The sequence below is a fragment of the Onychomys torridus genome, chromosome 8 (assembly GCF_903995425.1).
Source record: "Onychomys torridus chromosome 8, mOncTor1.1, whole genome shotgun sequence".
Classification (NCBI taxonomy): domain Eukaryota; kingdom Metazoa; phylum Chordata; class Mammalia; order Rodentia; family Cricetidae; genus Onychomys; species Onychomys torridus.
In genome coordinates this window covers 67,864,930-67,892,664 of record NC_050450.1, presented here as the reverse complement: position 1 = coordinate 67,892,664, position 27,735 = coordinate 67,864,930, and the positions used below count along the sequence as shown (strand labels likewise).

Genomic DNA, 27,735 nt, shown 5'->3' with positions numbered 1-27,735 from the left:
AGTGTTTTCCTTACATATGTGAGGCCCTGGGTTTGATCCTTAGCATTCCAAAATAATGCCCCCAACCCCAATTCCACCCCATTCTACTCCATCCCACACCATCCCATCCCACCCCAAATAACAAATATCAAGCTCAATTTTAAAATGCAGCAAAACACACTGTTGGGTTACTCAGTAAATTCCAGGTTTTCACTACCTCTGAATTTTTGCCATGTTGATACAGAAGGAAAAAGCCATGGAAATTTGTTTGCCAAAGTGTTTTTTCCCTCTGGCTTTACCAACAAGTGAAAGCTATCTGCTTGCTTTATCACTAAAAAATGGTATAGCCATTAGCATTATTAAACAAAGATGTCGGAAGGCAAAGCATTGCAACACAGGACTGTATGTAATACTAGCATTTAGGAAGTCAAGGCAGGAGGATTGTAAATTCCAGGCTAGAGACTCTGTCCCTAAAACCAGAAAACTGATCTATAAATAATGAAAAACTATTTGGAATTGAGAAGTAAAGACAGGCTTATAGCTCAATTTTCCTAAAAATGAGAACATTAATGTCACTGCTTGTGAATTTGTTGATTTTTCATTGAATTGCAGAAACTCTAAGTCATACTATGTTGATGCTATTTTACACTATCTAAAAGCTATAAAAAAAACTGGGCTCCCGGGGCTGGAAAGATGGCTCAGCGGTTAAGAGCACTGGTGGTGGCTCTTCCAGAGGACCTGGGTTCAATTCCCAGCACCCACGTGGCAGCTCACACTGTCTGTAACTCCACTTTGAGGGGATCCAATAATCCTCACACAGACATATATGCAGGCAGAACACCAATACACATAAAAATAAAATAAATCATTAAAAAACAAAACAAAACACCTGGGCTCCCATAACCTGGGTTATGTATCAAAGAGCCTTTCAGGGTAAGGGAAGCCAAACATACGTAAAATTTAGTAAGTCATTTCTGGGATTCCATGAAGCCTATATAAGTAAAAAAATTTTGTTGATTATTCATCCCCTGAGACAGGGTCTCACAATGTAGCCTTAGCTACCAGAGTTTGCTATATAGACCAGTCTGGCCTAGAACTCACAGAGACATAGATGCATCTGTGTGTGTGCCTCCTGCCTGCAGGTGTGAAAAGTATATGCTACCACATCTGACTTACAAATTTTAATTATATTTAGTTATTTGTGTGTGTATGCAAATGTGCAGACACAAATGTGCCAGGAGGTCAAAGAACAACTTTTGGGAGGCAGTCTCTTCTTCCACAATATTAGTTAAACATAGGCTGTCAGCCTTGGTGACAAACTCCTTTACCATGGAGTCGTCATGCTGGACATATTTTTCCTTTTAAATAAAGGGAAATTTTAAAGGCTAAAAGGCCCACTCTGAAACCCAGGCCATGCTATGCCCTAAGAAGGAGCTCCTAAGTCTGAGAACTGATACAAGTTGAGCCTCTCTCATCTCAAAGGACCATGCCAGATGTGTTTCCGGGTTTGAAATATTTACATAGATTTTACAAAATGAGCACTATAAAAACTCGGAAATGGGCTGGGTGTGGTGGCAAGTGGCTTTAATACCAACAAGTTCTAGGCCAGCCAGAGCTACATAATGAAAGCTCATCTTACTAAAAAAAAAAAAGATGTTATAAATTCTGGATGAAACACCTAAGACATTTCAGATTTTGGAGGATTTTGGATTTTGGATTAAGAATGTTCCATCTCCATTAGTAAAAATCTTGACATTCAAGATACATAAGATAAAGAATCATCCAAATATGAAAAGGAGAAGGAAGGAAAAGGAAATGGGGAACAAAGGAGAAAAAAGAAGGGATGGGGAACTACTTACTGAACACAAACTCCTTGCTAGTACTATACTACCCTACCACAAATGCTACCTCACAAATCTTTACGGGGCATTAGGAAGACACACTACTGTTACCAAAAAGGAGAGTTCAGGCATGAGAAGTCCAAACCAGCAGCTCTACACCAAAGCCCAATCTGCTGGCTCTACAGGCTGCCAGGACAGATCACAGCACCCAAACAGTACCTACTATACTGTGCTCAGAGGGAACAAAAACGAGGGAGGGAAGGAGGGAAAATAGGAGAGGGAGGGAAAGACTTTTCTTTTTAAAAACAGTTTTGACACCACAACATTTATTTTAGGGCTGACGGCTGGAACCCTGAAATGTACTGGCTTCTACCACAGCTGTCGCCTCACGGGACCCGCATCTGAATCTGCAACAGACAACGTTTAAGGGCCTCATTCCACTCCATCCCACACAACCTCATCCCAGCCCTTCAATTATACACTGTACTGCACTCGGCCACAGCCATCTGAAGGCTACCTCAGGGCCACAGCAGTGACACAGTGTGTGTGTTGTGCTGTGACGCCTTCCAATGGATGACATCCTGTTTGTCATGTTGCTTCTGCCCCTGAGGCAAAGGCAAGAGCAACATAAGATTTCTTAGAGAACCTTACTAAAGTGAAACAGGTAGGTAGTAGTAATGCATCTAAATCACCAAACTTTAGGCCCTCCTTCTCTAAACAATGACACTCTCAGTGAACAACAGTGATACACTATTTAACTTGAAGTGAACTTAAAAGAGAATTAAAAAAAAAAGTTAAGTGAGGGAGAGAACTACCCACCGTAGACTAGGGTCTGAACTGCCTAAATTAAGTAATGCAATATTAAGCAGTGTCCCAGGGACATCTTTGGGTCGAATCTTGGTATGCTGGGGGATGGAGTCGGGCTGTGAGAGCTCCCAGCGGGTCCTGATATGAATGATAGACTGGACAATGGCTTCACACTCCTGGTGCATGAAGGTAAGTGGTGTGCCTTGGTTTGCAATGGTTAAGGTGAACTGGTTCTCATCCACTAGGCAGATCTCTTCGATTTCAGAAGCATAGTAGATGTCATTTAAAAAGACGGACTGCCCCAAAACTTTTGTTCTCTCTGCTGAGGTTACTTGAACAGCAGTAGAACCAACCTGAAAAATGGTAGTGAGGAACAAGAGAATTAAATTCCAGTTATATAGAAGTCTCAGAAACTTCAAAACCAACTCATTCACCCACCCCAACACAATGTTTGCCATTTAAATGTTACTACTGTATATTCAAATTACTTAACAATTACTTACAAGTACTCACAAAAGAAACCAATTACACCAGAAAAAAATTCATCCTTTCAAAAGGGCCACGAATTCTATAAACAAGTGCTTGAAGGAGTCAAGTGACTGCTCTGAAAACCATGAACTGATCAAGAGACCCATCCCTGGGTCCTTTCCACTCTGCACACCCAACTGCTGGGCAGAGAGTCCCAGTGAAGAACTGCCTTCCCTCCCTAGCCTGACCTTCATTGTCTTAAAAGTTAATCTATTTTATTGTATCAGAGTTTGACTGCATACATATCTGTGCATCACATGTGTGCCTGGTGCCCTCAGAATCCAGAAGCCACATGATTCCCAGGAATTGGAGTTATAGATGGTTGTCAGCCACCATGTAGGTGCTGGGAACTGAATCCTAGACCTCTGGACTGCAGCCCCCATGAGAGTGCAAATTTTTTTTTTCCCCAAAGCTGAGGACCGAACCCAGGGCCTTGTGCTTGCTAGGCAAGCACTCTACCACTGAGCTAAATCCCCAACCCCAAGAGTGTCTTTTTTTTTTTTTAAATTTTATTTATTTATTTATTATGTATACAATGTTCTGTCTGCATGTATGTCTGCAGGCCAGAAGAGGGCACCAGATCTCATTACAGATGGTTGAGTCACCATGTGGTTGTTGGGAATTGAACTCAGGGCCTCTGGAAGAGCAGTCAGTGCTCTTAACCTCAGAGCCATCTCTCCAGCACCCCCCAGAATGTCTTTTAAGTGTGCACTTTTCACACTTTTTGCAGGGCCACAATAAAGACAGAAATCTTGGTTTTCCCACATCTGGATGTAACTGATATCTGATATGCAACTATGAAAACACGTGTAGAGGTCAGACTATATAACCTGGTTGGTCAAGAAAGGCACCAAATCATTCAAAACAGACAAGAAGTTACCTTAATAGAGACTTTGGTGTCTTTGTGAGCTAGCTTGAGAGCATTGTGGAACACCTTTAGGTCCTCTTCCAGAGCCAAGGTGGCAGCAGGGAGTTTCTGTTGCTCGTGCTCTATGTGCTCAGCCAGCTTCCCAGGACAGTCTATGAAAATGAGCCGTTTGCTGCCCTTGAGGCCAGTCAGCAGCCGCTCATGGTACTTGGTGTACTCCCTGACCCAGGAGTTACAGTTATAGATATAGACTGCAGAGACATTGTCATAAGCAAAGCCAGGAAAAACAACAAACCACTTAGAGAGGAAGTCTGTTTTAAAGCGATTGCTAGGTCCAGTATGGGTAAGGTCCACTACAATTTCATATGGCTTTGCATAATATGGCTTTAAAGTCAGCAAGACATGGTATATCAGCAGATCACCATTGATTTGGCCAGTTTTGAACCTATGGAAGGCAACAAAAAGGATAAACATTGGGTAAGATTTCTGAATGCACAGAATATAAGTCTATTTTCTTTTGTTTTACCTGTATTAATTATGTGTGCATGCATGTGTGAGCACATGCACACATGTGGAGAGAATCAGTTCTCTCTCTCAACCATGTATGTTCTGGAGATTGAACTCAGGTTGTCAGGCCTGCAATGAAAGCATCTTCACCTGCTGAGCCAGCTCATGGGCCCCTTTTAAAAATTTATGATTAATTTTCTCTTATTTTTGGTTGTGAGCCTACCCTTTAACAGCTGAACCATCTCTCTGGCCCAATTAATTTTCTAAAGAGGACAATGATATAAAACAATTATTCAAAGTGTAGATTTATATTAATATTTTCCAGACATGTGCTCAATCAATAAGAACAAAGAGGGACAGGATAAACCCCCTTAAGTATTTTGAAAATAACAACAAATCTGCCCACCAAGAAAGAAGGAAGTCAGTGGATGTATGGGCTGAAGGCCCCTGGATGGCTGGAGAAGACGCTCAGAAGCTTTATCGGATGGTTACCTGACCTTGGACAGAAGGCGGCTCAGCAATGGACACGAAACTCAAGTCAGGACAGTAAAGTCAGAGGCCCAGTTCACAGTTAGTTTAAACTGTTGGGGTTTGAGAGCCCCCCCCCCACCACCGTTTGTAACTAAGAAAATACATAGCTCTGGGAAATGTTAACTTAGATTTTGGGATATGATGGAAAAGCATGCCTCAAAAATCTGAAGAGAAGCAGCTAAGAAAAGAAAAGACAGTGTGGGGTCTTGGCCATAATCTGAGACATAGATAAAAATCTCTCGCATGGTTACATTTCTCCCCAGATTATTCAGCTGTGTAAGCTACTACATTCCATGCTTTGATTAAATCACACTAGGCCCTAGTCCACATCCACTTGGCTTGAGTCCTGGAAACCTGATAGAGCAGTGAGGGAATGAAGGAAGGACCGACAGATGCACATACAGAAAAACTGGGATCAAGTGGGCTTGGCATGCTCTGATGGAGTTGCAACAACCTGGAACCTTCAGAAGTTGATTAGGCACAGCCCAGGTTAGCTAGTCTTAGTCGGAGGTCTCTGTAGTGAGCCATCTTGGGCTTTACAGACCAGGGAGAAGGAAGCTGCAGTTGCTAGTTTTGGTACACACTGGTCACTTATGGTAAACACTCATTTCTGACCCACTGCCAACACCCTCAGGGACCAGAGGAAGGCTTCACATCCTTTTGAGCCTCACCATGGGTCTCTGAGTGTGTGGTGGCGATGGTGGGCTTTGCCATTGCCATGGATCCAAACGACACTCACTCATTGACTCGGGACTTCACTTGGTTGTTACACTTTCACTCAGGGGCTCTGTGGCTCCCCACAGTCATAGTTTGTTTAGAACTCAACAGGCACAGTAAGGAAGCCATGAAGAATATGGGGCTCGACTCTGATCCAAACACCTGTATTAACTCAGGCCCACTGTTCCACCTCTTGATTATCTGAGATGTGATAAATATCTTTGTATAAGAATTTTTATATTGTTGTGAAGGAATAAAATGACAAGTTGAATTATTTTTAAGATGAAAGGAGAATATATATGTATATATATATTTATTTATTTATTTGGTTTTTCAAGACAGGTTTCTCTGTAGCTTTGGAAGCTGTCCTGGAACTCACTTTGTAGACCAGACTGGCCTCGAACTTACAGAGATCCACATGCCTCTGCCTCCCGAGTGCTGGGATTACAGCCATGCGCCACTACCGCCCGGCTGAGAGGAATATTTTAAGATAATAAAAGATAAAAGAAAAAAAACAGGCTGGGCATTCCTACTCTGAAAAAAGCTTTTGAGTGCCTCAGGATGCCAGAGTAGAAAATTCAAACCTGGTACTCAAAGCACAGATACACTAAAAGTGTAAGTTTGCCTTCAGTTATACGTATGAGGTATATATGAAACAAATGAATTTTGTGTTTTGTATTCTCTACCATCCATCCAAAACCTCATTGTATGTGTATGTAAATGCAAACACTGCAAAATCTGAAGGAAAACTAAAACTGCAAACATACGTGGACTTAAAGTACTTTGGACAAAGGGTCTTCAGTCTGCATGATGTGTTTGATATCACTCACTAGACGGACAACAGAGAGGAAAGACCAGCATGAAGTTTAAAAGGAGGAGAGGCCAGCATGAATTGGTGAGTGGAGTGAAAGCCATGTAGATACACTGAAGGTTCAGTGGTGGAATCTAGAAGGAAGCCTGAATTTAACAAGAAAGAGAAGTCAGGCTTGACGAGAAAGGAAAAATGAAGAAACAGGTAACTAGATATGTTATTGGGCCCATACAGGGAAGTTCTGAGAGAGGCAGAAGGGAGTAAGTGACAGCAGAACTATGAGGGGACCATCAAAGGCTTTGCTTGGTCATTGCATATTCCTCAAGCTATGGACAACCAGTGTCAGAGCCAGCTGTCCTGTTTGCTAAATAAAAACAAATGGTGGGACCAGCACAGACCTACTAACATGAATATACGTTGGGAGCATGGCATTTTTGTTGTTTTAAAACAAGCTTCCCATCTTATATAAGTATTTTGGAATCACTTGAAAATATGTGCAAGTTTTTCAACTTTTAGTAAGAAGCAAGGAGCTGGAGTTTTGCTCAGTTGGTAGAGTACTTGCCTAGTGGATACATGAAGGCTTGGGTTCAATCCCTGGCATTTGAATGTGGTGATACAAGCCTGCAATTGTAGTACATGAGGAGAGGGGAGGATGATCATAAAGGCAAGGTCATTCTCAGCTACATAGTGAGTTCTAGGCCAGCTCTGACTACATGAGAACCTGTTTCAGGAAAAAAAACAACAAAAATGTTCTAAGACATCACGGACAACTTAATGAAACTGACCCAAAAAGGAGAGGAGGTCAGAAAGATGGCTCAGTAGGTAAAGGTGCTAGCCTTGCAAACCTGGTGACCTCAGAACAAACAAAGCTAGAAGAGGTGAGTGATTCCACGTAATTGTCCTCTGATCTCCACAATCATGCCACAGCACATGCATACAGCCTCTCCCATGCCCAGTCCCAATATCATGTATACATATACATAACAATAATAAATAAAAAATGGGGGCGGTGGTAGCACCCGCCTTTAATCCCAGCACTCGGGAGGCAGAGGCAGGGGGATCTCTGTGAGTTCAAGGTTAGCCTGGTCTACAAAGCGAGTTCTAGGAAAGGCGCAAAGCTACACCGAGAAACCCTGTCTCGAAAAACCAAAAATAAATAAATAAATAAATAAAATAAAATAAATAAATAAAAAGATGTAAAATAAACCAAGAGGATTGAGGATAGAGCTTTGTGGTAAAATGTCTACCTGGCGTGCATGAGATATTGATCAGTCCCTAGCAACACTCATAAAAATAAATTAAAAATTTAAATTATGTAAATTTAAAGTCCTCTTCCCCCATCCCCCTACCCCCCACTCCCAGACAGGGTTTCTCTGTGTAGTTTTGGTGCCTGTCCTGGATCTCATTCTGTAGACCAGGCTGGCCTCAAACTCACAGAGATCTGCCTGGCTCTGCCTCCCAAGTGCTGGGATTAAAGGCATGCACCACCACCACCCAGCAAATTCAAAGTTTTTTAAAGAAACGAGGAAGTGTCCAATTAGCTCAGTTGGTTAGTGTGTGTGGTACTCATTTAAAGAACAATCAAAGAGTTATAGCCAAGAAACATGAAGAACTTGGGGCTAGTACAGATGTTTAGTAGTCTAGGTAGAAGAATCCAAGAATCTGAAAGGATCCAAAGTGTGATATGAATTGAGGGGCTCTGTTGTAATCCAGGTCTCTGCTATCATCTATGGAGCCGAGGAGCTCATTGGGGCAGCTGTTTTTGCAGAAGACAACGTAATCCATTCCAGACATATCTAATCTGGTGATGCCAGATGGACTTGTGCACATACCACACCCTGCAAGTATTCTCTGGTCCAAATCATTGTTGCAGTTCCTAGCTTGAAATGTCAGTTATGTGTGTGACTGATTCTCCTATCTGACAAATTCCTACAAGGACTCCACATTTATGTTTTTAAATCTGTCTGTGGTATAAAATAAAAAGTATGAAAGTGATTTCAATGCCACATTAAAGATGTCAGCACATAACTCCCACTGAATAATACTCATTTCAAAAGCAGATAGCAGGCATAGGCAGTGAACCGAAGGTCAGAAGAATGAAATAGGAACAACCCCCGCCCCCATTCTGGGGGTGGAGATCCGCTCTACAAAGCCTCTTGTCATCCGGGGGCCGACTAGGCCAGTCCGAGTTTTTGCCTTCCCGCGTGACATGTGCTTGAGTTGCAGCAGAAAGGAAATGTGTCATCTGTGGTTTGGTTTTCAAAGTGGAAAGCTAGCTCTACGCATCCTCTTAAAAAACTGCAGATTTCAGTTTCCTAGTCTCCAAACTATTCTACTCCAAGTAAGAGAAGAAGAAAAGAAGTGGTTTATTAAATAGACTGTGACAGAGCATTACAGGTAGGTCACACATGTGGCTTTTCACTCCTTTTCACTCCTAACTTTGTTCAGATAAGTGTTGACGAAGTGTGTTTTCAAAGATGTATAAATCTAACAAAGTAGAATCGTTATGTTTTCTATCCTATTATGGAAAATTATGTAAATAGCATAAGCAATTAGAGCTAGGGGTATTAATAAAATAAAATTATCAATATGAAGTTTTGAATGAGAATGAGGAAGGACCTGAGTGTGGACTCGAATGAGTTGAACAGCTTCCATTGTTTTGTTTGTTTTCATTAGGGAAGTGCATTTCTCTTTGCAGAGCTTAGGCAGTATGAATGTGACCGAAAGTGAGGAGACAAAGCAAAACAAAGCCCAAACCTTGCTAACCCAACCTGGTCTCCAGGGCATGAAACAGAGATTTGGAACAATCCTCCATTCTCAGGCGTTGGCGAGCATAAGAGAAAGTCTCACTTTGTCACAGCTTGTTTACTGGGGCATGGCAGCACATCTGGCTGAAGACAATCAACAGCAGGCCCATTATCTGTCCTGTGGTACACTGCTAGCATGTAAAATACAGTGATTTATACTGCACTGTGAATGAACTAATGTGATTAGAATAACATACTTTAAGTCACTGTAACATTGAATGCATAAATCTACTCTGGTAGAAAAGGATAGACATTTCCTAACAACCCAATTTAAAGTACTTCTTTTTGGTGAACAACTCATAAAGTATCCAGAGAATCCATCATTCAACTTGAAGATTGAAGGTGAATACTATTACATAAAAGTCAGTGCACTGTATCTTGAAGTCTCTACCAATAGTCATAATCCCAACAGTGATCTAGATCTCACAACGTTAGGCCCAGGTTTTGTTTTTCCCCCCTCCACTCAGTGTAAACTATTAATTCACAAGTTAGTTTATAGTTAGCATTATTTCTATATGCTATTTTTGTCTGTGTAATTTAACACACCTGTGAGTCTCAATTTGTGTATTTCACTAGCATTAGATATTGTTTAATGGCATATACTATGCCATAGAAAACCTCCCTGCTCAAGGGTGACTGGCAGAGTGGCATCTGTGCCACCTGGAGTGGTCTAGACACAGAGTCTCAGGCCTACCCTAGACCTGAAGAAAGACTCCCTCACACATTCAAGTTTGAAAACAACATCTATAAAACACACAGGGTTCTTAACAAGCAATTCCATTCATTAAGTCTTAGAACAATCTAGTGTTTGCTCTAAGTCTCCTCATATTTATTCTCTGAATAAAATACTGTCTCAAGAGTTGCTCTGGAGAACTGCCATAGTATTATAAACACCTTAGCTGGGCCTGGCCACACATGCACACACGCACACATGAATTCCTTGGATCCTAGGACTCAGGAGGCAGAGGCGGGCTAATCTTTTAAAGCCAAGAAATTCACTTCACTAAAGGTGCTAAATGTCTCTTGCTGTACCTGAGACAGAGAGGACAGTCCCAGTGAGATCTCTAAGCAGATGGCCAATAACAGGAACTAAGAACAGACTCTGTCCTTTTATGTACTGGCTTCTAGGAAGGAAGCTGAGCCCAAAACAGAATTTCAATTTTTTTGGGGGGGGGAGAGGTATGAGTGCTGGGCATGCACCACCACATGGCTGTTCCCTGATTGTTGAATCTCAGTCTTCTACTGTGAAGATGAGCTGCTTACAGCCAGCCACTGTGCTCTAAGACCCCAACAGTCTGCTGACTAATTTTAAAAAATTTTTCTTTCTAATTTCTTTTGCAGATTTGTGTCAAAATGAGGGTGAGGGGAGGATGCCAGTTATACAATGACAACAAAGGTAGCTGCCTTTTGTAGAAGTCTGAGTACAGAAGAAATCTTTTGTTCTTCTTGATTTCTAGGTTGAGAGGACAATCCTGCCTCTGCTATTTGGAGACTCACTGTCAATCTGGGGTAAGCACATAAAGCTGCATTCACAAATGCTAGGACTAGATTCTAAGGCTGCTCTAGTGTCCCAACTAGAAAGGCCCAACACCACTTCCAATTCCTACTTGATGTACACTTGCTTGCTTTCAGTCTCTACAACACACCATCCTCCCTCTCCCACAAATTAGCCACTTGCAACTTCTTTTTATACTTGAAACAAAACCTTCAAGGCCAAGTTCTCCTTTACTTCAAGATGAGGACGTGCAACTCAGAGGGAGGACATTTCAGTAAGAAAGAGCCTTAAATGAGGAATCATAAACACAGAAGCAGAAGCAGCTGCCTCCAAGCTAAGCTCTATGACACATCCTTAATAGGACGATATGTAAAGCTACAGTCTACAGTTAAAAATGGTTGAGATATTTGTAATGCTAGCTTAAAGCATCAAAATGTACAACAAAATTAAAATGTTCATATATAATCTAAGAACAGGAATGGAAATTCAGTTAAAAAAATGAAAAGTAAAACTTCAGTTGGAAAGAATCCAATAGCAAATGGTAGGCATGGATTTCTGATTCTCCCGTGCTACCCATACCTCCAATCACTCACTCCACTCACGAGTCACTATTCTCCCACAAACTAATGATTGCTATTGCTATCTCAACAGATTCCAGTGTACCCGTGGGCATGGAGCACACAGGACAGTACCTTTATCTTGTTTTCCTCATGACAACAGTGTGTTCCTTGTCTCCAGGAACAGAAGCAAACTCCACACATCTGTGGGCTAACAACATCACCGCTTGGGGCTCTGTTAATCAAAACAGCACAGGCAGACATCCAAGGGGGAAGAGCGCAGCCCCTGCAACCCCCGCAGTGGATCACAGAGTGAGTTCGCTGGTACCGTCTCCCACTGTGTCTGGAGCCCCTCCATCTACACCCCATGTCTTCAGAAACAGCTCTCCAACCACAGCCATCGTTGACAGCACAAGCAAAAGTCATGGGGAAACTTTTAAAAAGGATGTCTGTGAGGAAAACAACAGCAACATGACCATGCTGATCTGCTTAATTGTAATCGCTGTGCTTTTCCTTATCTGTACTCTTCTATTTCTATCAACTGTGGTTCTGGCAAACAAAGTTTCATCTCTCAGAAGGTCAAAACAAGCAGGCAAGCGCCAGCCTCGGAGCAATGGTGACTTTCTGGCAAGCAGTGGGCTCTGGACTGCTGAATCGGACACTTGGAAAAGAGTGCCAGAGCGCACAGGCTCCAAGCTCCTGATGCAGTCTACTGGTGTGCTCACAGCTACCAGGGAAAGGAAGCATGAAGACGGAACTGAAAAACTCAACTAGGCCACGCATTGGGAAAGCAGCAGTGAGGAAGGCTGGGCTGAAAATAAAGCTGGCTGCTGGTGTTTCACTCCAATGTTTGTTCAGAACTCTTATCAAAAATCTGACGTGCTGAAGTTACTTCAAACTGCATTTCTGTTTCACACTTCGTATTTTTAAAAAAGTAAATAAAACAACAGCAGCTGAAAAAACTAACAGAAATAACAAGAGGTAACTAAATACTCCTGTTCAGGAATAGGTGACCTCTGTCTGAATGTACTTGAATTTGAAAAGTTCTATTAAGTCCTTAGAGCCAAGCAGATGCCATAATGCCTTGAGACAAATTCCTGATATGTAATCAACTGTGTAATGCAATAGTACGTTCTCACTGGATGAGGTAGACCTATACCAGTTTGTATCTTAGCACAGCTAACATTAGGGTATTTCTCCCTACCTTTACATATGGCACAAGACAAAGTGCTTTTCTACTATAAATAATAAATTAAAACTTAAATTTTGTACAATAAATGAAAGCTGACCATGTATCTTGTATTTACGCTGTCCTAGACTATATTATGAAAATAAGAAAAACAAAACAACTAAAATAGATGAGATCCACATCTACAGAAGGCTACACATAAATAGATTTTTAATTGTGTGTGTGTGTGTGTGTGTGTGTGTGTGTGTGTGTGTGTGTGTACATGTGTGATCACAGTTGTTCACAGAATCCAGGTATCCTCCTTTGGAGCTGGAGTTACAGGTAATTATGAAGCACCTGATGTGAGTCCCAGGTCCTATGCAAGAGCAGTATGCTCCTTTAAAAAAAAAGATTTAGAGACTTATTTTTTATTTTATGCAAGTGTCTTGCCTGCATGTATGTTTGTGCACCACATGCATGCAGTACCCTTAGAGGGCAGAAAAGGGTGTCGGATCCCCTGGAACTGGAGTTACAAATAGTTGTGAGTTCCCAGATAGGTTTTGGGAATAGAACCTGTGTCCTCTGTAAGAGCAGCAAGTGTCCTTAACTGCTTAGCCATCCCTCCAGACCCTCTTGATTAATCATTCATCCTAGCTACATATCAGAATAAAATTTTTTTGGAGGGGGGAGCATTTCGAGACAGGGTTTCTCTGTGTAACAGTCCTGGCTGTCCTGGAACTCAATTTGTAGACCAGGTTGGCCTTGAACTTGCTGACATACGCTTGCTTGCCTCTGCCTCCTGAGTGCTGGCCACAACTGCTCAGCCAGAATCAAATTTTAAAAATGTAATACTACTACCTAATTCCTATTTCTTACTTCTGATCATAGTTAAAATGTGCTAAGTTCCCAGTCAAGCACTGGGTATTTTTTCCTAACTACTTAGATGGTATTCTCCTTGACTATCACATTCACTTTTATCAAGTTCTGTTTCTTTAGAAGATTTTTTTAAAACAGATTTATTTATTTATTATGTATACAGAAGAGGGAGCCACATCTTATTACAGATGGTTGTGTACCACCAAGTGGTTGCTGGGAATTGAACTCAGGACCTCTGGAAGAGCAGTCGGTGCTCTTAACCTCTGAGCCATCTCTCCAGCCCAAGTTCTGTTACTTTAAATATCTAGGTTACATCTTTAAATAAACCATATGTTGAGGGGCATATGACATCAAGTTTATTTGCTTCTTAATGTGTATGGGTGTTTTGTATGGGTGTATGGGTTTTCTACATGTGTGTCTATGCACTCCATGTGTGCCTGATGCCCACAGAGGCAAGAAGAGGGCATCAGATCCTCTCTGGGACTGGAGTTACAGGATGGTTGTAAGGTGCCATGTAGGTGGTGGAATTGACTTGGTCCTCTGGAAGAGCAGCCAGTGCTCTCAACTGCTGAGATCAACTTTCTTAGCAATTTACTACTAGCTTTAAAAAAGAGGTCATCCCTTAAACAGTAAATCATAACAACATTACACCAGATAAAGCAAAATGTCAACAAAATGAAAAAGTCAAGTATGAGAAACACGAAGATCAGGGTACACCACTATATTTCCCTTATTATCTCTTCCAGTTTCGTTGTTCTAGTTCTTTTGCTTTTGGAGGTAAGTGGGTGGAGTGAGGTTTTTTGTTTTTGTGAAAGGGTGTTCTGTAACTCAGGCTGGCCTCAACCTCACTGTGTTTAATGATCTCCAAGACATTGAGCCTCCTGCTCTACCTCCTAAGTACTGAGATTACAGGCATGCATCCTCAAGCCAGATTCTGGTTGTCTTTTCAAGAGTAAAACAGCCCAGATTGGACACGACTATGGGCAAAGCTCCCATTTCATGCAAATTCAATATCTGAGATTGAGTGGTAGAATAATAACTCAGTTATCTTCCTTGAGGTAACTGTTATAAACAAATACTTGTCAGAGGAAATTAAAACAAAACAAACTTTGTCTAAAGGCAAGACACTGACTAAGAAATTACTTTCATATTAAACATATTGGTCAAATATTTTCAAACAAAACAGAAGACTTTTATGTACTACAGGAATATTTAAAATTTATTACTCAATACTTGGTTTTTAAGCATATATCCTGAGAATGAAGCCTCCTATTGGGAGTTTATGAAAAAGGGTGGTTAAAGATGTCTACAGCTTCAAAATTTCCTAAGTTAATCTTGAACAAAACCATTTTTATTTTCTATTCCTAGATATAATGATTATCATCTTAGTCTAAAGATTTTTTTTTTTCGAGGCAGGGTTTCTCTGTAGCTTTGGAGTCTGTCCTGGACTAGCGCTGTAGACCAGGCTGGCCTCGAACTCACAAATATCCGCCTGCCTCTGCCTCCTGAGTGCTGGGATTACAGGCGTGCGCCACCACCACCCGGCTAGTCTAAAGATTTAAAAGTAAATTAAAAATATCAAATTAAGTCAGGTGGTGGTGGCATACACCTTTAATGCCAGCACTGGGGAGGCAGAGGCAGGCAGATCCCCGTGAGTTCGAGGTCAGGCTGGTCTATAGATCGAGTTCCAGGATAGCCAGGGGTACATAAAGAAATCCTGTCTAGAAAACAAACAAATAAGCAAACAAACACTACAGTAAAAACTTTGTAACAACAGAGTGTGGTGGTGGCACAAACCTGAACCCCAGCACTTGGGGGCTGAAACAAGGAGACTGAAAATTCAAGACCAGTCTAGGTCACATAATGACACCCTGTCTCAGAAGTAAACAAACTTTCTCCCCGAATAAAAAAACTGCTTTGTAACATTTTTATTACACTCTGTTATTCTTTCTGTACCAAGTTGTAAGTCTCTTCAAGTTAAGAACTAAATCATAATAATCCATGTTCCTTGGCAGTGACCAGGGAAAGAATCCCATGTGTTGATATTTACTGATCTACTATACCATGCACTGAGAGGCATTTACATGTATCTAAATCCCACAATAAGTTAGGGGTTACAGTCTCTACTTTTCAGATGAGGAAGAGGATAGGAGAAACTTGCTTAGGGAAACTTTCATCCAGAGAGACTCACACTTCAATTACTTTGCTTAGTCTTTTTTATATTTTTTTAATGTAATTATTTTTCTTTAAATTATACAACCATGTAAAAAGCTCACCCACAGAATAATATGACTTTTAATAAAACTGTCAGATTTCCTATTACAGTAGTCTCAAAGACAAGACTCCCCCCCCCAAAAAAAAAAAACACCACTGAGTAACTGTATCATTCTAGAGTTAGTAGTTACTGTCAGAAGCAGGGATAGGCAAAGAAGCAGCTAGTGTGAATGGAGTTAATGATGCACAGTGACTAAACACTTTAACACTGACTATTTAAGAATATTCAGTCATACAGTGAAGATCTAAGACAAATGTGCTTCTTACCACAACTACCATAAGACCAGCCAACCCTTCTCTCTTAAACGACCCCTCCACAATGTTACATACAGAGGGTGCCAAAGCAGCAAACACAGGAACTGCCCTTCAGCTGTTGCTAATGGCCACGGCTGTCACTGTGTGGCTTGGTCTTCTTACTCTTGTTCTTCTTGTCCCTCTTCTTCAGCCCACCCGTGTCAGTTCTCCGGAGGTTTGAACAGGCCATCTGAAGCTTACTCACTTCTTTGGAACTCACCACGGTGCTGATCTTCCTTTTCCCATTGGTGGCTCTCAACACACTTGTTTTCTACAGGCCTGAGGCCCTCCACAGAACTCTTCTGTGGAGTGGGTTTGGTACGACCATCATACTTCAGGATAATGAACATGCTGCCCAATGACTGGAACTGCTCACTCTCAAGCAACGCCATCCTGGTTTCTGTAGGTTCCAACTCTGTCAGCAGAAGTCACTCTGCTTAGTCTTTCCTTATTAAAAAAGTTTTGGGAGACTGGAGAGACAGCTTAATAGTTAAAGAGTGCTTGCTATTCTTCTGGAGGACCCGAGTTCGGTGTCACCATCTGGGACCAGGCAGCTCACAGCCAAGAGCAGCTCAGTTTCAAGGGATCCAGCATCCTCTTCTCCAGCACCTTTTTCTGGCCTCTAGGGGGTACCCACACATATGTGGCATACATATACATAAAAATGAAAATAGAGGCAGAGCCAGGTGGATCTCTGTGAGTTTGAAGCCAGCCTGGACTACCAAATGAGTTCTAGGAAAGGCACAAAGCTACACAGAGAAACCCTGTCTCAACACCCCCCCCCCAAAAAAAGATCTTCTTTTTAAAAGAATATTGGGGTTAAAGACAAAGCTGTTGTCTAGTGAGTGGTGTTTCCTTGTGAGCAATGGATAAGATGATGCTTCACATGGTAATCAGAACATCTTAATACCATCTTCTCATTGGCAACACCCAAGTAAGGTGCAGGCAGAGCACAAACCAAAGTATAAATAGGTAATCTCCAACAATTTGATTTTGGGAATTTTAGTATTGTGGGTTATGCACAAAACCTCATACATACAAATAAACACCACTCATTTCTTCCAATAAAAAAAATCTCCCTTTGGGGAGCATCTAGTTATAAAGCTCTCCTTAGAATACATGATTTCTCAGCAGGACTCCATCCTAAGAACTTAGATTATGTAATCACATGACTAGAGAGTAATGGATGTTTATTTACAAACACCAGTTAAAAGCACTTAAGTTATATAGACTGTTTCAAAATACGCCCTGTTGGAGGAGTACATTTCTTAGTCATTTTGTGGCTTATTGCACTTCCTGTAACTGCTATTGATAAACTTCCTCTGCTGCAGAAACCATTTCAGTATGCTAGAGGATCATTTTTAATCTGAACCACCACCATGTCCCGCTAGAACAAGAGTTCACATTCTGCAAAAGGAGCTATCAGGTAAGAACACCTGACAAACGTCTTTTCATTTCATTTTTGCTCATCTGAAATTTATTTTAAAAACCAAAGTATCATTAGTGTTTTACAGTTAAATTCAGCTCTTGACAGCTTAAAGATGTCTACAGAATGTTTTTTGTGGCTCTGCTATAAAGAATTTTAAAAATTTATGCTCAAGGTTGATATTGTCTGAAAGATTTTCATCAAGTTTTTAATATTACCAGTCCTTTTAAGTTCATTCAAGTCAAAACATTTGTTAACATTACTTTAATAATTTAAAAAAAGCTAAGAGTTAAAAATAAAATAAATTCCATGACTGAATTTATAAACTTTAAAACATTGTTTAAGAATTCTAGAGCTGGGGCTCTAGGTCAGTGGCGAGCTTGCCCAACATGTGTATGCATTGGGTTTAATCCCCAGTACCACAAAGGAGGGAAAAAAAAGTCTCATTTACTTTCTCTAAAGACTTTCTTCTCATACAGATTTAAATGATCTAATCAATTTATCCCCCCCCCCTCCATTTTTTTAAGTTAAGGTTTCTATATGTAGACCAGGCAGGCCTCCAACTTAGAGATCCTTCTGTCTCTATGTCGTAAGTACTAGGATTAAAAGCATGCACTACCACACCTGGTCTAAATTATTTTTATTTGTTTATCCCTTTTAGTTTATACACTATGAATGGTCATCTTTATTTTGACTTAACTTAAAAAGAAATTAGATGAATATTTATCATGTATTTTTTATACAGAAAGAATTTTATTTGTAAGTAATAATTATGACACATAACTATTACATATCATTTAAAAAGCTTCATAAGGCAAAGCTATTCTGATAAAAATGGGTATGCCAATATTCACATCATCCATGTGCTTACCCTACAAACTCTGAACTGACCCTTTAGTGAACAATATAAAACACAAAAACAGCCACAGAAAAAAATTTTGTAAGAAGTTGTTGCCAGGTGGTGGTGGCGCACACCTTTAATCCCAGCACTCGGGAGGCAGAGCCAGGCAGATCTATATAAGTTTGGGGCCAGCCTGGTCTACAGAGCGAGATCCAGGACAGGCACCAAAACCCTGTCTTGACCCCCCTACACACACACACACACACACAAATACACACACACACACACACACACACACACACACACACACACACACACAAAGAAGTTGTTAATGTATACAACAGATATTTGCCTTGTGAATAAATGGGCAATTACAAATCAATAAAATGCATGGAGTGTTTATAAATCTGTAATCCCAAGGAAAAACATTTTGGAAGGGGTTAGACCCTATTTCAACATTTCATCAACGTAGCTTTCCCTTTTAGCAGTCTGGTTTGATTTTTTTTTTGTTTGTTTTTTTGAGACAAGGTTTCTCTGTATAGTTCTGGTGCCTGTCCTGGATCTCACTCTGTAGACCAGGCTGGCCTGGTCTGGTTCTGTCTCCCGAGTGCTGGGATCAAAGACGTGCACCACCGTTGCCTGGCTGAAATTTTTTTTAAGCAATGTATGTTACATAGGCTAAAAAGTAAAGATGTTTTAAAGCTCAGATTTGTCTGAAACAGGGCTAGTCTCAAGTAATAGTTTCTATGTTTTCAACAAGTTCGTACATAATTCTACTTAGAAATATATGAGTAATTTTGAACTTGGCTAAATATAAATCTGATGCCTTTTAAGGCTCAATCTTAAAAAAAAAAAAAGTACCACAAAATACTCAGTAAACTGTAATTATGACAGTTTATATGCTAACCATTCAAAACTCCTAACCTGTTCACACCAACCCCTGTGACTCATGTGGGTCTTCTGGCATTCTTTTCCTACGCTCCATGTACACCTAGCTCTAAAAGTTACTTACACAGCCCCAGAAACTTCCCAAGAGTTTCTTTCTGGCACAAAGCCTTTCTCATGCCGAACTCTCAAAAGGCTCCTGCATGTTACAGAAGTCAAAGGTGCATGGTTTGCATTAGTGCCACGGCTTAGACCTGTGACAGCTTGCCAATTAACCTCCCCCCTCTTTAATCTGGAAGATGAAAATATGGTAACCTAGGTCATGAAAATGGATCCTATTAGCCAGGAATTTTTTGGGTGTTCAGTAATGGCCACCTAATTAAAGATGGCCATAAGAACACTATTTGGAATTCAAGATCAATTGCTTTTTCTTGCTTTTTCCTTTTATGATTTCAAAATTTCACTAGTTAAAGATAACACTAATATACTTTGTGTTTATCTCTTATATGTGTACTATAATTTCTTTTTCCTGCTGCTGTTTTTGTTTGTGTTTTCTTGGGAAAGGTCTCACTCCTGCCTAGCCTAGAACCCCCAAGTAGACCTAGTTGGCCTCCCATTCAAAGATCTGCCTGCCTCTGCCTCCCAGAATGAAAGGTATGCACCTCCACACCCATCTATAACTTACCTTTCTGACATCTAAGTAACTGAAAGACACAGTATTTTATTTGTTTGTTTATTTGAGACAGGGTCTTACTGTGTAGCTATGGCTGGCTGGTCTGGAACTCCCAAAGTAGACCAGGCTGGCCTCAAATTCAGAGATCCACTTGCCTCTGCCTCCAAATAATGGAATTAAAGACCTGAGCCACCATGCACAGTTCAAAGACAAAACTTTGAGGATAGAACCCAGGGCCTTGCGCTTGCTAGGCAAGCACTCTACCACTGAGCTAAATCCCCAATCCCAAAGACGAAACTTTTGACGCAACTAACTACACTTGCCTTTTTTTCCTAAGGAATATTTTCTGAAGTTCGTCGATTCCTTATTAAAAATGTATTTCTTATCATAGCCAATTTAACAGCATTAATTTTACTTGTGTATTTTTGTGGTACTGGGGATTAAATTCGGGGTCTTGTGCATGGGTAGGTAATTACTGTAGCCCTGAGCTACACTCTCAGCCTGGCAGCATGTGTCAAGTACATGCCTAATTTCAGGGAGCTCTTTCTTCACTATAACTGTGCTTAAATACTGACTCACAAAAACAATGCACATTTCCCTCTTTAAAAATTATATTTCTGGGGGAAAAAAGGACCAAAATGACAGATTGAAACCTCAGGTGCCAGTCTAAAATATAGAGAGAAATATTGCTATAACAAGGTTGAGAAATCCTAGCAGAAGATTAAGGAATTTCTTCAAAAAGTCCTAGATAGACTGCACACGTTCTTTGTAGTTAGCAGGTGTACTCTGGGTAGTTTCAGGGAAGGTGAGGGTGGAAGAAATCTTAAGGACCCTTGCAGCAGACAAGGGATCCTGGTATGAGCTGGATGGTCAGCTCCCTTTTGTTAACTCTCTGTACCTACACAGAGTGACAATTCCCAACAACCTCTTGACCCAGGTCAGTTTTCCCCCAACTTCATTTTACCCACTCCAGTAACTTCTTGGTCATTAATAAGCAACTACCATTTCCAACTATTTCTTTTCTTTCAGTTCCTTTTTCTAATCAACTGATCCTTTCCCACATATCTGCTGTAAAATTTCTGTAGAACTTCTCTTTAGTGTTCTTTAAATTTTTTTTTTTCCCATTCCCATTTTTGGTTTATTCTAAATTTTTATCCCTTTTCTATCTCCTGCTCCAAATTCAACTGGCCACCATCTTTCTCTGCAGAAACAGTATGCACTTTAGAAATACACCCAATACATAGTTAGCAAGTACATTTCATTACTTTGTGTATTATAGATAACAACACTGGCTTCTAACACCTCTGAAAAAGTCAGTCCCCTCCCCCCTCCAAAATTATTAAATCCCAACTTTCTTCCTTTTGTCTTGATGCTTCTTTTCTAGAGTATCATTAACTGCTATAGTTAAGATTCTAAAAGATTCTAGTATTCCGCTGCAGCAGATCCTACAAGGGCACACAGCTAAGTGAGGAGCAGGAGAAAGTGGTGGGCTATTTGAAACCGGGTTTTGCTTTTACTACCACTGACAAGTGGAAACATAACGCCGAAGTTTCTAGCTTCCTACTGACATCAGAGGCGATGAACCCAATCAAACTTCGATCTCACAAACCCAATTGGCTTCTATAATCATGCTCTTGTTTTGGCTAGTTCCTCCTCTATTTCCTTTTTCAGCCAACTAAAAAGAAGAACTGTATGGTTTCTTTATTTTAAGCGAAGTCACAAAAGAGGAAACATTTTTAGCTAGAGACACTTCATGGCCTACATCTCTGGATGCTTTGGAAAGTATTTTCTAAAAACATTTACAAAATGAAACCCTGAGCATCATTTTCCAACCAAGCCTTTTTTGGGTAACCTATAAAAATTCCTGTGTGGAACAGCATGAACGATGACCAACTAGAGATGAGTCAGAGCCTCACATCCATGCCAAAAATTTCAAATGTTTCCCTTTTAAGAACCTTGAAAAAGGAATAAAAACCAGTATTTACTTAAACTTTATTTTCTCTACTTATATTATGGTAGAAGTCTTAATAAAATGTAAAAGTGAGCCAGGTGACGGTGGCACACGCCTTTAATCCCAGCACTTGGGAGACAAAGACAGGAGGATCTCTGTGAGTTTGAGGTCAGCCTGGTCTACAGAGTGAGTTCCAGGACAGCCAGGGCTACAGAGAGAAACCCTGTCTCGAAAAACCAAAACAATAAATAAATGAATGATTGAATGAATGTAAAATGGCAAAGAACCAAGAGGCCCAGCAGAGAGTAAATATTTACTGAGCAACTAATATAGAAGGTGTAGGGAACCAACGTAAGAAAACATGAGACAGCAGGGGAATAGGAAGAATGGAGGCTTTAGAATCAAATGGTCTTGGGTACAAATTCTTAGAGTGTCACTAACAGTCACATCCCAGACAAACTGCTCAATTCATCCCAATTTGCTTCTGCGAAAATGAAATGAAATGAAGTACATACATCACAAATTCATGGCATATTCTACACTGGTATTCTCTTCCTCTGTTTCTTTCTACCTATATGGATTTTTTTTAAAAAAATATTGTTTGAGGTGATGGGAATAATAATAATAATAATAATAATAATAATAATAATAATAATAGAAAATGTGAAACAACATAATACAAAAACCCCACAATTACTTAGGAAAAGGGAAGCAAGAGTGAGATACAACCTAAGAAAGCAGCAAGTCAGTCAGAACAGAGGAGATTCAGGGAACAGCTATTTGTGGCTGTGGTCAGTTACAGAAAACTTGGTTTAAGAAGGGGAGTTTAAATTGAGGTCTATGAGATGAAGATAGGTTCAGGCCAGCCTGATCTACAGAGTGAGTTCCAGGACAGCTAGGGCTACAGAGACACCCTGTCTTGAAAAACAAAACAAAATATCCAAAACAAAACAAAAGACAGGTTCAGACATGTAGTCAGCAGGGAATAGGACTGGGCAAAAAAAGAACAAATTTGAAGACAGTGAAAACTGGCATAATTTAATGTTTAGGAAGCATGTAAGGAAGTTAAAGCTTGGTTGTAAGTTTTTCTCGAGACAAAAACTGAATTCTTATATGAAGCAGTAACCAGATTACACATGTTCTAAGAGTAATTAATCCGCACCGGGCAAGGGAATTCAAAGGCTGCTGTTTCAAATTTTAGGCTTCAAGCAGTAGAGAGAAAATACAAAGGAAGAGACAGACAAAGAAAAAAACTTATTTTTCTTGTAAGCCCAGGTCCTTCCGGCTCAAGCTTGTGATACTAGCACTCAGGAAGTTGAGGCAGAAGTACAAGGCCAGCTGGGACAACACAGGGAGACAGTTTCTTAAAACACAAAAACAAACAACAATGAAGGAAGGGAGGGAGGGAAAAACCAAGAAGGGGTGCTATTTATCATCTACTATACGCTCTACCATACTAGTGGCAGGTGGATAAGGAAATAAATACTACTCAAATTGTCAAAATCTCTGAGTATATCTTCAGAGTCATGGAAAAACTAGCTTTTTATATATACCAACTGGTGTCTAACAGTCTGAGCTTCTCTGTTCCTTGTGTTAAGAACAGCACGGCTACTCAGACAGCTGACACTGGTTTAGTGATGTCCAGAACAAGCTCATTATACTCTGCACTGACAATGTCAGCACAGGGCTCACTTTAGAGTGTGAGGCAAAAATGAAGTGATCTTATATGCAGGGTTAAGCAGACAGTGTACAACTAGAACTCTGAAACTTGTTGTCAACTTTCAGCATATACTGTAGCTCACAAAAAGACAGCTGCCAAGCCTCTATTGTGCCCTACTGCACCTGTGCATGCCCTCTGGGCTGGGGAATAGATGCGTGTAACTGGTTCTTATAGTAGTCTAAGATTTAGATCTCCTTCAACATCTCTGGGAAACCTTCCCAAAGTCCTCCCAGGCCAAGTCAGTTCCTCTCTTCATCTACTGAGTATGAGGAAACATCAAATCACTATAATTACTTTTATTTTTTTGAGACAGGGTCTCTCTATGTAGCTCTGGCTATCCTGGAACTCACTATATATACACCAGAGATTGCCTGCCTCTGCTGGGATTAAAGGTATGTGCTACCATGCCCAGCTGGGAAGTCTCTTTTTTTAAAATATGCTGAGTTTATGAGATACTATGAGATACACACATGAAATGTCCACTAAAGAAGTTATATAAATGGACTCAGAACAAAGGAGTTGTAGGCTGGATGTGCAGGTTTGGTAGCTGTGGCACAAGGGTGAGAGTGGAAACTTACAGAACAGGAATAAGGAAAAAGGAAAGGAAGAGGGAGACTGAATAGTGGTTATCTATGTTTAGGGGACAGGAGAAAAAGAAGATATGACTAAAGTGAAGTGAAAGGAAGACTGGATTTCAAGAACTACTGAAATGTTGTTGAAGGAATAAGGTCAAAGGTGGTTAAAAAAAAAGGCAGTACAGACAATAGTTCAAGGCGCCATGGTCACTGAGCGTTCTCCACTGAGGCAGAACCACTTCTTTCTAGGAACAGAGAATGAACAGAGTGGAGAGCACATGGTATGAAAGAAAGGAGTGGAATCTAAGGAAGCTACAAGGTTAAGTGGGGATTTTACAAAAGAATTAAGATTACTTTCCAGAAATCCAATGCTGTACTATGAACTGGAACATTACATTCTGTCGAGAATAAACCAGAGTAAATACTAACCAAATGCCTAACCACTCTATTTCAGGTAATGAAGAGTCTAATCTAATTAAACATTAGATGATAGCTAACAGTCTTTTTTTCTTTTCTCTTTGTTTTTTCATTCTTTCACTATGAACTCACTGGTAAGGAGGAAACATTCTGAAATGGATTCCAAGTATTTCATCTTAATTTTGCTATGCCAATACCTGAACAGCACATTTTTCTCAGAGACAGAAGCAATTTCAACAGAGCAGCAAACACAGTCTACTCTACTCACATCACCAATGTTGCATGTTACAACTAATTCTCAAAACACAGCAGGGAATGCTTTAAGTCAAACAACACAAGTCAACATTTCTTCTGGACAACAATTACTGCCTGCCAAAATTACTCCAGGACAACCAACACCAGCTGTTTATGTTTCTTCTACAGAACCAATATTACACACTTCTGCAAGGCCACTTGCTTATAATATCACCAGACAAGCAATATCAACGGCCAACAACTCCTTCCCACAAACATCACTACCTGGGTTCACTTTGGCAAATCAAACATCACCTTCTACCCACAATTCCACTGAACAACCACCAAGACCTCTTGTCTACACTTCCACACAACAGCCATGGTCACCTGCTCCTACCTCTTCTGGAAAACCAGTACTACAGACTGTTCATAATCAACCCATAAAACCAACACCAACTATTTATACACCTAGGACTAGCAACTCACCAAGGAACACAGCACCATTCACTTCAGAACCAACAAGTGGGAAAGGAACAACTGCACATAAAACCAACCCCAATGCAATAGCTGCCATATTAATTGGTGCAATAATAGTTTCTATGTTGGTAGCTATACTCATGATTATACTGTGGAAATACTTGAGGAAACCAGTTTTAAATGACCAAAACTGGGCGGGTAGGTCTCCATTTGCTGATGGAGAAACACCAGACATGTGCATGGATAACATTAGAGAGAGTGAAGGAGCCACAAAACGCACATCAGTCGTTTCACTTATGACTTGGAAGCCAAGCAAAAGCACACTGTTAGCAGATGATTTAGAAGTTAAGTTGTTTGAATCAAGTGAACACATCAATGACACCAATAACCTCAAAACTGAGAGTGTAAAAGATCAAATAAATGGTGTATCAGAAGACAGTGCTGATCGCTCAACAATCGGTACAGCTGTGTCTTCTTCAGACGATGCAGATCTGCCCCTGCCACCTCCCCTTCTTGATCTGGATGGGAACCTATCTGACAAGCCCACAATGGTAATTGTATCTCCTCTACCAAATGATTCTACCAATTTCCAATCATCTCCAGACAGTCTAAATCAGGCATGTGAAGATCTTAATTCCAATATCAAAGAGCCATTTCTGCCACCCCCTGACTCTAACCTGCCTCTGTTAGCAGTAGATTTTATAAACAGTCAAGAGTCTAACCACAAGACTCAGTGCCAGGAGTTCTCTACTCCTAACTTCCATCAGGATTTTACTGACTCGCTGCCACCACCACCTCCAGAGCTGCTGTAAAGTGACAGCTTGCTTTCTAGCCTGTCCTCCATCCTGAAAGGACTCCATCCTGTTCCTGCTCATGGTACATCACATGTAACAAGACAACTAGCAGCCGACTAACTTCTGTTTAGGACCTACCTGACATCTGAGTGAAGCTCATGTACACGGGTAGATTATCACAGTGGTATAACGACCAGCTATAGAACTTATTTTAAAGCAGAGTGCCTTTTATATATGTGAATGATACATATGTCAATAACATAACCATTTTAGAAATGTAATCTATATATACTTATTGTTATCCAATAGATTTTCTCCTTGAAAATCTGTATATAAACTTGTGTTGACTAAATAAAATTTTGTTTTTCCATCTCAAAATTTTGGGTATAGTACAAATGAGAAGTTTTAAATAGTCTAAGTTTTAATACTTCAAATACTAAATAAATATTTCAATTTATGAGGATGAGAGATTAAAATATATGTCTAAGAAAAAGTCATTTCCAGTTTTGGTTTTACTGGAAACACACAGAAACAAAATCATGTTAAAACATGAAATCAGAGTGCTGTGCTGTTCAGAAGACAACCCTGGGCACTGGGTCCCCTGGAACTGGATGGCGTTCCTATGTTTGTGAACTGAGATGTGAGTGCTGGGAAGCGAATCTGAGCTCCATAAGAGCAGTAAGTGCTCTTAACCATGGGGCCACTGGGATCCCTTCCTCTTCCCCCTCCCAGTCTTCTTCAAATGACACTGTTTTGACTTCTCTTCTATGCGGGGATCCCAGGGAAAATGTGCAAGGAGACAAGTGGCCTTTGGAGGGTGGAGGACAACTTGTGGGAGCTGATTTCTCTTTCCACCCCAAGGACAGAATTCAGAACTCAGGTCATCAGGCCTGACAGCAAGCACCTGTTGTCTAATCTTTTGATTGCATTCTGACAAGAAAATGCTGCAGGATTCCTTTATAAATTGAAGTGGTGTGTTTCTTGTTATATATTTTATACTTATTTTATAATTTTATTTTAATTTTTTATTTTTTGGTATTTTGAGACAGGGTTTCTCTGTGAACAGGATGTCCTAGAACTCATTTTGTAGACCAGGCTGGCCTGGAACTCACAGAGATCCATCTGCCTCTGCTTCCAGAGTGCTGGAATCAAAGGCATGCAAAACCATTGCCAGGCTAAACTTCCTTTAAAACCACTTTTTAATCTAGAAATGTTAAAAAAAAAAGGAAAAACTTGTATGTGTGCATGTGTGTGTGTCCCAATATGAAATGCTAAAATAATATCCTTGTGTGTGTGTGCACGTGCATGCGAGGGTGTTTGTGGAGGCCATAAGTGGGTGTCAGACACACTGGAACTGAGGTCACAGGAGTTATGAGCTGTCATCTAACATGGGTGCTGGGAACTGAACTTGGGTCCTCTAACACAGCAGGAGGCTCTCTAGACTGTTGAGCCATTGATATAGCCACAAGCACCCTTTTTAAACACAGATGTTCAACCTTACACCATCACTTGACAATTGACAGGCGTGGGCACAACTTTTGTCAAAGTGGAGGGGATAAGTGGGTATTGGCCTACTTTGTGCAGCCATCAGTGAGACTACGTTCTTTTCCTTCTTACTCTTACCTTAAGTCCAAAAGAAGAGAATTACTTAGAACTCAAATTTTTGGACTTTTCAGAATATA

At 40.5% G+C, this 27,735-nt stretch overlaps 3 protein-coding genes across 8 annotated transcripts in view; 2 read left to right on the top strand and 1 right to left on the bottom strand.

Annotated features, from left to right (window-relative positions):
* Nf1 (neurofibromin 1) overlaps positions 1–27,735 on the bottom strand; it is a 257,122-nt gene that overhangs the window by 40,931 nt on the left and 188,456 nt on the right. For all 6 annotated transcript variants that reach the window (XM_036195402.1, XM_036195407.1, XM_036195405.1 and 3 more), the window contains 2 exons: positions 4,036–4,468; positions 2,640–2,980 (listed from right to left, as the gene is read on the bottom strand). In XM_036195402.1, the coding sequence (XP_036051295.1) occupies positions 2,640–2,980; positions 4,036–4,468 (774 nt within the window). The remainder of the gene's footprint in view (positions 1–2,639; positions 2,981–4,035; positions 4,469–27,735) is intronic.
* Evi2a (ecotropic viral integration site 2A) lies at positions 8,770–12,750 on the top strand. Its single transcript, XM_036195411.1, has 3 exons — positions 8,770–8,986; positions 10,854–10,905; positions 11,543–12,750. Exon 3 carries the CDS (start codon positions 11,563–11,565, stop codon positions 12,220–12,222), a length of 660 nt encoding a protein of 219 aa, XP_036051304.1. The 5' UTR covers positions 8,770–8,986; positions 10,854–10,905; positions 11,543–11,562; the 3' UTR covers positions 12,223–12,750.
* On the top strand, positions 17,426–26,304 carry Evi2b (ecotropic viral integration site 2B). The gene is made up of 2 exons (XM_036195408.1): positions 17,426–17,486; positions 24,688–26,304. The coding sequence occupies exon 2, from the start codon at positions 24,704–24,706 to the stop codon at positions 26,069–26,071; it is 1,368 nt and encodes a 455-aa protein (XP_036051301.1). The 5' UTR covers positions 17,426–17,486; positions 24,688–24,703; the 3' UTR covers positions 26,072–26,304.